At 40.5% G+C, this 11497-nt stretch overlaps 1 protein-coding gene across 1 annotated transcript in view; it reads right to left on the bottom strand.

The window, feature by feature from the left end:
* Nucleotides 1–488: 488 nt before the first annotated feature.
* Nucleotides 489–11497, bottom strand: part of LOC148040658 (protein decapping 5-like) — a 33649-nt gene continuing 22640 nt past the window's right edge. The window contains exons 6-8 of the mRNA XM_087701686.1: nt 1503–1676; nt 1185–1295; nt 489–1112 (exon numbers count right to left, since the gene is read on the bottom strand). Of these exons, the coding sequence (XP_087557812.1) occupies nt 966–1112; nt 1185–1295; nt 1503–1676 (432 nt within the window). The 3' untranslated portion in view covers nt 489–965. The remainder of the gene's footprint in view (nt 1113–1184; nt 1296–1502; nt 1677–11497) is intronic.

Genomic DNA, 11497 nt, shown 5'->3' with positions numbered 1-11497 from the left:
TTGGAATAATTAGAGAATTAAGAGCAGTTCATGTAAATCATAAAGATTGCCTTCACAAGTTCCTTGAATAAACAGATGTGAAAGAATTGAACTTTTAGAGCATAACATTACAACATCATACTTCTGGCAGGAGGGTAGAAATATGTACTGGCAAAAAGCAAGCCACAGTTACTGTACCCTTCACAGAGCACCTTTTCATATCCCCATTATGTTGCTTGCAGCATCAACTAATCCGAATTAACCAGAGAGTCTCTGCTGTCCACCTCTTCAAAACTGCAGCAGCTGAACCACTGTAACCCAGGCAGTGGTATGCTGCTCAAGCGCTTTCAAATTAAGTTGACGATTAAAGGAGCTGCACTATGGCATGATCGAAGAAAAAAAGGATTAAAAACCAAAATCCATCAAAGAAAAATGTGCCTCCTGACAAAGATAAAATATAGGTGAAAGTATGCAACCATGCAAAATCCAGCTGCAAGCTTGTAACTTAGTAATATAAAAGTAAAAGTTTGGATTGATTTTCAATCATTGCATCAAAATTTTTAAGGTCTTGCATCAGCAATGTTGTAAGTGAAATAACACCATGACATAATTGCCTGAAACTACTAATCGTTCTTTCCACCTCCCAACATAGAGACATGAACAAATGTATGAAACTGAGCGTTACAAACTGGAGCCATGTACCACCAGGAAGCTTAACCCTGAGAACCCTTGGTGTTCTAGACAGCACTACTTGACTTCAAAATGCTGAACAGAGAGAAGTCCTGTGAACAGCTTTTGCAATCATCGATACTGCGACTTTAACATTTTCGATGGGGTACATTCTAGACCTCTCATGAGGCTTCATCTCAAATATCTGATTCAGAAAACCATTGAAAAAACTAGCTATCATGCTAAATCCAGAGGGATGCCCATTTAAGAATGCAGGAAGGTAACAAACTCAAAACAATAGCCAGTGTAGGCTGTAGCTAGTATGTAGCATTCCTTGGGAAGCTTCTTCCTCTACCACCATTGCCAGCTCCCCTGCCTCCGTGATAACCACCTCTATAACCACCTCGATAACCACTGCGCCCTCCACGACCACTCCGAGATCTTAAAGAGAAACTGCCAAAGGTCTGCCCACAACGAAGTGTCAACAGATGGCAGTATAGAATTTATGTTTTCAAAGGCAAATTCACACAGCTTACCTCGGTGTCTATTTTTCTTTGCTCCGAAAACTTGGTCCTTTCACCTTGCCCCCCTCTACCAAGGGCGTCACATGAAAGGGAATCAAAGAAGTCGTCCTTGACATAAACAGGCTGCAAGTAATACACACAATTATTACCAAAATCAAAACTAGCTCATGGAATGGAACTGTCATATGTACAACTGCATAGTTCCAAGTCCAAGCAGAGGTCATTACCTCCATATGTCAAACATGTAAACAAATTGTTTAGATGTGTAAGAGAACTGAACACTAGTAAACATGCATACAGTCCAGAGAAAATAGCACTGCAACACATTACCATCCTGGGCAGATCTTCCTCCTCATGGTAATCTTCAGTCACACTCTCTTCACCATCACCCTTGTCCCTGAGATCACCTTTGCCCAGCTCCCCCCATACTTCATCTTTATTGAACTTTTCATTCATCGCTGTGAAGTCGAAATCCTCTGTAAACTGTTTTTGAGATTGAGATGACTGGAAGAGTAAAAAACCATGTTTTTATCATGTCAAAACTGCTGTCCTGTACACTAAAGACTATGCAATAATTTAACATAAGTCCAAAAAGGGGGTGCAAGTAAGAAATTCATTTGAATACAAATCATAGACAATGTTTTTTTGCATCCTGATGGCTAAACTTAACTTTATGCATCCTCATAGCTAAATCAAAATGTGAATCCTCTAAGATTACAATAGTGAGAGGTGTGTCTCCGCGTATGCTGGGTGCATACTGAATCAATCCTAAGAAAAGCGCAATAAATATGTTTGAGATTGTGCTATCTTCATACATAGCCACTGTGTGAGGCTCCCAAGTCCTCTCAGCATCTCATCTTACAATGTCTCTTTGTGGACTGCCATCTGTCATTCAAATCCCCTCCAGCCTCCTGTCATGCAAGTGGCTCTATCCTCATGTGGAGAAGCCTAGGCTCATACATCTACACACCAAGAAGTGTTGGTGTGACCAATGTATCAAAAAACCATAGTTTTGTGTGGCTCATAAAACAAATTGCATATATGTGTACTACCTCTCAAGTGCACCTAGTGCTGCAAAAGCTTCATGCTAGCATGGTTTCTACAACTCCTACATTGAGATCTGTCACTAGAATGAGAAATGGACTTAATGATTAAATCAAAATGAATGCTGATCCTAGTAACCCCTAGCTCAAGGCACAATAACCACTGCACTGGTAGTGAAGGATTTGACACTATTGGACATGTACAAGCTATGTGATACAAGGACATGGCAAAAGGAACAAGTTGCAATGTAAAACTTTCATTAAATTGAATGTTTGCACCTTAGAATTGATTACATTGAGAGTTTCGCCTAGTAAGTGTTGGGAATAAAGGCCCCGTGCCTTTAAATGTGCTCAAGTGTGAACACACCCTTAGCACTTGTACTTATACATATATATCTATCTAAAAACCTAAAGGTACTCACTCGTCATTGTACCTAAAAACGTGCACACACTCTACTTTGCTCTCTCTCTCTCACTCTCTATGTCTCCGCGACTAAGGAACACCCACTATCTTGATCTTCATGCCTAACCCGTCACTATAAACTAGTATCAAAGCTACGGTTGAGGCGTTCGTGCTCCCCAGAGTCCGTGCGAGGCATTTCTAGTGTTTCGCTTGCGCGAAATCATCAGGTCACCACTGATCTCAAGCACTGTGTGTGCTGCACTGTTAGTCGACAGTCCAAAAACCCCAACAGGTCGTTTCTTAACTAGGAGACAGCAGGTGTTGACCTGGCGGGCAGTGAGCAGCAGCAGACGTGACGTGCAGGCAGTGGACAGCAGCAGATGGCAGTCGGTTGCAGCGAGACGGGCTGCGACGTTATTCCTAGTCAGACGCAGTTCACGCAATCACGCGACGGGCTGCAATGTCATTTCTGGTCAGACTCGGGTCACGCGATCAGGTGACGGGCTGGCAACTGTAAATGGGGAAGAGTTCACACGATCAGGCGACGGGCTGCAACATCATTTCTGGTCAAACTCGGGTCACGCGATCAGGTGACGGGCTGGCGACTGTAAATGGGGAAGATTCGTCATTTTTTCCTTTGCAAAAATTTTAAATTTTTTCAAAGGTTCCCTGCAAATAAGACCTTTGTTCACTGACGGGCGTTGGTGCATGTAAGCACAGTCAGGATTTTGGGCAGATTTAGGCCCAAAAACTTGGGGCTTTTCCTAGATTTGAGGAATGTGATGCAAGACAAACAAATTTGTCTTAGAAATTGCAGGAATTTGTGACATTGTGTCCCCGACATTTGGGGCTTTTTCATGTACATGCACAAATTGGGCTGAAATTTACCCAATTTCTCGACATTGATGCACATTGGACCCCGTGCAATTTGGGGCTTTTGCTGTTTGGGCAAACAAAATATGTGCAACATTTGGTCATTTTATGTACATGTAGGTTAAATTCTACGCAATTTGGACATCAACACTTGGTAAAATTTGGGGGTTTTGCTGAAATTGCTCTATTTTGGCAAAATTGGCTTGTCCTATGCATGACAGAGAAAATGCAGATGTGTGGTCGATGCTTTTGAGCACAAAATTTTGGGGCTTTTGACCGTGCGTGTCAAATTTTATGCCCATGGGTACATGTACAATAGAAATTGCAGCTAAAAATTGGGATTTCTCATGTAATGTGATGAGTATGCCCTTGGAACAGCTGTAATCAGTTGTGGAATGCTGTAGCACATGGTTTGGTGCTTCTGAAAATTTAATTACAGATCTGAAATCTGTGCTTCTACGTGATCATTTATTGCTGGTTGGTACTTGTTTGTACCTTGGTCACTTGGGTGACAGTTTTGGGCCTACATTTGTTGATTTTTTTGTCACATTTGGGCTGAGAATCATGGCTGGCAGTAATGATAGCAGTAATCTAATGCACATAAAGAAGCTTGAAGGAGCACATAACTTTGCAGTTTGGCAAAAACAGTGCTACAATATCCTATTGCAAAAGAAGCAAGCAAAGCCAATCAAAACACAAGGGACAAAGCCCGCAAATATGGAACAGGACGATTGGGATGAATTAAATGAGCTTGCACGCTCAACCATCGAGCTATCGATTTCTAATGCTTTGTTGTTCATTGAAGGTTTGGATTCTGCATATGCTATTTGGACTAGACTAGAAGAACTGTATACATAGAAGAGTGCTGCAAGCAAAGTGTATTGGCCGAAAAAGCTTATGGATTTGCGTATGAAAGAGGGTACGGCAATGTCTACTCGCTTGAGTGAGTTTAACTCCATTTTCAGCCAACTAGTTGCCCTGAAGTTCATGATTGATGAGGAATTTAAGGCTACATTCTTGCTTTGCATGATTGATGAGGAATTTAAGGCTACATTCTTGCTTTGCACTCTACCAAAGAGTTGGGATACATTCAGAATTGCTATGAGCAATTCTAATGTGATCCTTTTGTATGTTGATGTAGAGAGTGCTCTACTCATGGAAGAAATGAATTGGCAAAACAATGCATCTAGTAAGTCTTCTAGTGCTTTGCATACTAGGCGCATATCGCAGCAAAAAGGCAAATATGATAGCAAGGGACACAGTAAATCACATGGCAAAGATGTTGAATGCCATCATTGTGGCAAGAAGAATCACTTTAAACGTGACTACTACAAATGGAAGAAAGAGAAAGGAAAGGGCAAGAAGATAGATGATAGCAAAGAAGAGAAGAAGGACAATCAACCCAAGAAGCGTAGTGTAAAAATTGAAGAGGTGAATGTAGTCACTCATGACAGTGATAGTGGGAGTGACATACTCTTTGTCTCTTCGCACTTTGGTGCACATGCTTTACTTGCAAATACAGATGATGACATTCATACCTGGATTCTCGATTCAGGTGCTTCCTTTCATGTCACTCCTCATCGTGAGTGGTTCTCTGCCTATACAGGGGGTCAACATGGTATTGTCCATCTTGGAGACAACTATGCATGTGACATTGCAAGTATTGGCAGTGTGCAGTTGCAGTTTCAGTATGGCTCTGTCTTCACACTTCAGCATGTACGGCATGTACCTCAGCTCAAGAAGAGCTAGATTAGCACAGGGCAGCTAGATGATTATGGTTTTCATATTACCTTTGGTGATGGAAAATGGAAGATCTGTAAGGAATCTAGAGTGATTGCCAAAGGGTGCAAGAGTGATACTTTATATCTACTTCATGTATCTAGTGTGTGTGTGACCATGCTATTGCCGTGACCAAGCAGCGAAGTGTTTCTTTGTGGCATGGCCGGTTGGAACACATGAGTCAAACAGGAATGAAAGTGTTTTCTCATTTGGGTTACTTGCCTTGTCTTTGTTATGCTGATTTTGAGCATTGTGATCATTGTATTTATAGCAAACATACACAGACGTCTCATAAAAAGTCTCTTTCTTTGAAATCTTCTCCTTTGGAGTTAGTACATTCAGATGTATGTCAGATGCCAGGATTATCTTTAGGAGGAAAGAAATATTTTGTCACCTTTGTCGATGATGTTACACGAAAGGTATGGGTTTATCCTATTCGTAGCAAGAATGAAGTGCTTGACAAGTTTAAAAAATTCTTGGCATTGGCTGAAAATCAGACTGATAAGACACTTAAATGTCTTCGCTATGACAATGGTGGGGAATATGTGTCCAAGGTCTTTCAGGCATATAGTGACAGCAAAGGGATAAAGAGGGAGCTCATTGTCCCTCATAATCCACCCCAAAATGGAGTTGTAGAGCGTATGAATCGGACCATACAGGATAAGGTCCATACGATACTGTCTCATGTTGCATTACCCCATGGTTTTTGGGCAGAGGCTATTATGACAACCGTTCACTTAATTAATCGGTCAGATCTTTTTTTTTGGGAGGGGGAGTTCTCCAAGAAGCGTGGTCGGACAAGCCACCTTCATATGCTCACCTGAAAGTGTTTGGCTGCAAGGCTTTTGTGCACATTCGTAAGGAAAAATGCAGCAAACTTGAGCCAAAGTCCTATAAATGCATTTTCCTAGGATATGGTGATGAGGGTGAAATGGGGTATAGATTGTGGGATCCCAAGAAAAGGAAAGTAGTACGCAGCAATGACGTTATCTTCCGAGAAGATCACATGCATAAACAACCCAAAAAGACTGAGAAGGTCCGTAGGGTTGTATTCCAGGAAGAAATACCTTTCGGACAGCAAAATGTGCCCGTTGTATAGCAGCAAATACCTGCTGTAAATGAACCTGTAAATGCAGAAAATGATGCTAGAAATGATCAGCCAACTATTGCCCATGATAATGAGCCACTACATGTGCAGGAACAGCCAGGACAGCAAGCTGTTAATGCTGATTTGCAGACTGAAATACCAAGACAGCATGCTGAAAATGGAAATTTGCAAGAACAACCAACAAACAATGATCATTGGGTTAAGAGATCGTCTAGGGCTACTAGACAACCTGACAGATTTGTTCCTGGTGCAAATTATGTGGCTGATTATGTCATGTTGACAGATTGTGGTGAACCGTCTTGCTTCAAGGAAGCAATGGACAGACAGGACAACAAGAAATGGTATAAAGCCATGTTGTCAAAGATGGAATCTCTTGAGAAAAATGGCACTTGGGACTTGGTGCAATTGCCTAAAGGGCAGAAAACACTTCCATGCAAATGGGTTTACAAGATGGTCACTTCTAGTTTCTCACCAAAGTACAAAGCAACAAGCAGGAGCATGGAATTGATTTTGATGAGATTTTCTCTCCTATAGTCAAGATGACTACATTGAGAACCATTCTGGACTTGGTTGTAGTTGAAGATATAGAACTCATACAGATGGATGTGAAGACTACATTTTTACATGGTGATCTGCATGAAGACATATATATGCAGCAGCCTGAAAGGTTTGTTGAACAAGGAAAAGAGAAGATGGTATGTAAACTCAAAAGGAGTTTGTATGGGCTGAAACAAGCACCAAGAGAATGATATCATAAGTTTGATGCATTCATACAATCTCAAGGCTTTCATAGAAATCAAGTGGATCACTGCTTGTACACCGAGAAGGCAGCAGATGGCAGCCTGATTATCTTGGTTTTGTATGTTGATGACATGCTGATTGCTGGCAGGGATACTCATGCCTTGGAATCACTAAAGCAAAGTTTCATGGCAGCTTTGGCATGAAGGATCTTGGTGATGCAAATCACATTCTTGGTATGCAAATACTCACAGATAGATCAAAAGGCTTACTCTATCTATCTCAGCAGGAGTATATCTCCAAGGTTTTGTAGCGTTTCAATATGGAGGGGGGGAAAACGATTAGGGTTCCATTGCCTCCATGTATGAAACTCAGTGTAGAGGACAGCCCTACATCTGATGTAGCTGATTCTTTTCTCCTCTTAAGATACATTGCCTTTAGGTGGGAGGTTGTTGGGAATAAAGACCTCGTGCCTTTAAATGTGCTCAAGAGTGAACACACCCTTAGCACTTGTACTTACACATATATATCTATCTAAAAACCTAAAGGTACTCACTCATCATTGTACCTAAAAACGTGCACACTCTCTGCTCTGCTCTCTCTCCCACACTCTCTGTCTCTCCACAACTAAGGAACACCCACTGTCTCGATCTTTGTCCTATAAATAGGACTCGGCTACCTTAACCTTGAAGTCTACTTGGTGCATATGCACTAAGTCACTTCATAACCACTGGACCAATGCTACTCACCCATCTAGATGTCCAAGAACGTAACGCTTCCCCCCTTGAGAATGATTGTTGTCCTTTGCAATATACTCAAGAACAAAGTGGAAAAAATGACTCTTCAATGAATGTACCAACTCCCGAGTAGCCTCCACCTCTAGACGGTTTTTCCACCAATGAAACGTCCCCTTAGGATGCAACTTGCATATGAGACACAACACAAGCCATATTCAAGAATATAACGGACTAGACATCAAACTTGCCTCCTAGCCATAGAGCCAAATAGGCTCACCCTCGGAGCCTAGGAGCTAGCAATACTCCAAGTCACAACCACATCCCAAGGGTCGACAGCCCATACCACCAACCCACACCATCCTGATGTACAAATGTGTCGGCCAATGGACCAAGAGTCCAAGAGTGGTGATCACAAAATCATGTGTACACAATATGGCTTTGAGTCCTATGAATAGAACTTTGTTGCCCTAACCCCGAAGTGTACTCAATACATATACACTAAGTCACTTTATAAATCATAACCACTCTAACAAATGCTACTAGTGCCTATCCGAATGTCCTAGGATATAACAAGGCCCAAAGCTTAAGTATGGTCTAATCAGCAGCTCACTTAAAACTAAGGACCCAAGCATTAATTAGCCCTTAATCAAAAATGAGATCTAATTAAGCAACAACTAGTTACTCATTCAAAAAACTAATCTTAGATATTTGGAATCTCTCTCTCTCTCTCTCTCTCTCTCTCTCTCTCTCTCTCTCTCTCTCTCTCTCTCTCTAGCAACCTTAGTTTGGAGACAATCATTCTGTTCTTTTTTGCTACAAAAATTTGTGATTTTTAGCCATGAAACATCAACTCATGTATGAAATAAGGAGGATAACCAATCTTCTCCGTTTGGTATGAGAAATCCATTGGGCACCTCTATAGCTCCATTTACAACTAAATATACTACTATATTTAATCTCAATATCTTCAAAACTACTTATTACAGAACAACAAGCTGAGATCCTCCCTTCTCTAAGATCTCAAACCTCGTGCACTTTCTAGATAACTTTGTTGCAGAAAAAAATATTTTCTCGTAGTCTCATCGCAAGAAATCCCTTTTTATGAGAGGAATAGTATGGGATTGCATAGGGACTATACAAGACACTTGTCAATGCAAATGCTTCATAAAATTAGGCCAACAATTCCTATGTTTATGAGAGAAATAGTGTGGGATTGCATAGGGACTATGCAAGAAACTTGTCAATACAAATGCTTCATAAAATTGGACTCAAATGCTAGCTATCATTTTTAAAGGTTGGCAAACTGAAGTGGCCTTTTGAATTTTCAAAATTGGTCAAAGACAACATCAAAGACCACTTGCTGTAGGACTCATCCATGGTGGCTGAAATCACATAAGCAACATCTTTTTGCTCTCCAACAGCCTCCTCTCTCACAATGGCTAGAATAGACTTCCACTAGCCCCTTAGTGCATGGACAACTTTTGCTAAGCGATAACCTTCTAATCCCATTTTCCAACATTATACAACTTATTAAATTAATTTTCAGAATATTAATTCTGAAAATTAATTTAATGATTATTCTAATGCTCAAAATATCAATTTCACCAACCAATAATGAAATTGGCTAAGCCAATTTGTCTTCCAAGTATCCTTGAGTAGTTATTAGCCCTTAGACTAGTATTAATTAATTAATTAATACCCAATCTCTAATGTCGCCACTGACATTGGTGGCCGATAAATTAATCTAGGCCAAAATCTAACACCAAGTACCACCTAGTATCTTTCAGGCATAACTTACTACAACTTTTACCTTTAGCACTAACTACATCCTCGGGGTCTTTAGCCTATTACTATGGAATGACTGCCATGTGTATCACATGTGCTAAACAACCTTGCACATTTGATTAATATCTTAATCAAATGTTATTGGTAAGATTAGAGCATCTTAAAATTCCATGTCCCCATGATAGACCTCCCCCTTGAAATCCTTGCAATCGTCCTCGATTGTACTACATCGTATCAAAGAAAATCATACTGCACTGAAATTTCCATAAGGCATCACAGTCACAACATTAGTCATTGTTGTCTAACCATACCAACGCCCCAAATCTTGCTGAAAATTTTCAGTTGGCATAAACATTACATAAATCTCAAAAACAAGCTAAAATTGTTGCTGAAAACCCATTGGATACATCCATAACTCATGTTTCTCAATTGTTCTGACTTCAAAACCACAATGAAACATATTTTCAGTATAAACCATGGCTGAAACTCTCAATGGTATTTACTCACATGCTGCTATCCATGGGGCCAGCTATAAACCATTGAAAAACTTAGCATAATTTGATCATAAACTAATCACTTGCTGATCTGAGAACTAATCACAAACTATTGCAAATGTGACCCTAAACTGATTGCAAAAACTAATCAGTAACTAATGCGAAACTTATCCCAAAAGTGACCATAAACGATTCTCAAACTGAGCTGAAACTGATCAGAATTTTTATCTCAAAACTAAGGCAAAAACTCATGCCAAATTGAGCATAAACTGATGCAAAAGTACAATTTCAATGCCCAGGTGAAACTCATGCTCATCTACATACATCTCACAGTGACTAGTACACTAAATAGTGACCTCATGGCAAACATACTGTCAACATAGTACCTTGGATTCATACTGAACACATCAGAGATCCACTACATACGAGAGCTATCCACAACTAGAAGAGTGGAAGTGCTATCTTCCCCTTGAGCATCAAGCAATGCTTTGGACTCCTACTTTGCTAAACCTAACTGAGCCCAAACTAAAGTCGGCTCTAACTGAAAGGTATCTTGGTAAAGTTGCAACAATTGAGAATGGTCTGTCAAGTCATCCTCTTCCATCCACTTTGCATCTATTGATGAAACAATGTTGACGCTTCACCAAGAAGCATATGGAAACTTTACCTCTAGCTTTACTTACCTCAAAACCTCTACTAGGCGGTAGGCCTTTCTTTCCCTTAAGCATTGCGATGCTTTATACCTTTACATTGTTGCAATTCCAACTAAACTAATATGTAACATTGCATCCAGTTGACTAGCCCCTCACGTGTACTTAACATTGCATTAGAAAACATTCTTATTTGCATACTTTGGACCATTGCAATGTGATTGTGCATGGAAAGTTGCATACTATCAGTCATACCAAGATACATTTTCCCATACATTGCATGCATTACTAGCTGTATTTTTTCTCATGATCAATACTATATGGAGCATTTGCATGACTAGCATTAGCACCATAAGTCCTAAACAAAGTGGGCTGCATATATACATTGCCAAACTTGCCACTTTGTGCCCAAGCATCATGCCAATATTGTTATACAGGGGGTTATGCATATTACCAGCTATACCCGGATACACTAGGCCTTGCACACCATGCATTGGTTGCTACATACTATAAGGAGTTGTGCCATACATCCCCATATGCAGTTCCAAGCCCACCATAGCATGGAAACTACTGCCACCACCAAAGTATCCTGGCTAGCCCATCATTGCATGCATGCCATACTGTCCAAAAAGCATTGGATTAGCACTTCCAAGTTGACCTTGCATATGCATCAATTGCTCCATTGGCAGCATTTGCTTATGCTCACTACCCACAT

The sequence above is a fragment of the Lygodium microphyllum genome, chromosome 2, assembly GCF_053477565.2.
Source record: "Lygodium microphyllum isolate KBCC chromosome 2, Lygodium_microphyllum_v1.1.10, whole genome shotgun sequence".
In the NCBI taxonomy this organism is placed as follows: Eukaryota; Viridiplantae; Streptophyta; class Polypodiopsida; order Schizaeales; family Lygodiaceae; genus Lygodium; species Lygodium microphyllum.
The sequence above is the reverse complement of the archived record's forward strand: the minus strand, read 5'-3'. Positions and strand labels throughout refer to the sequence as shown.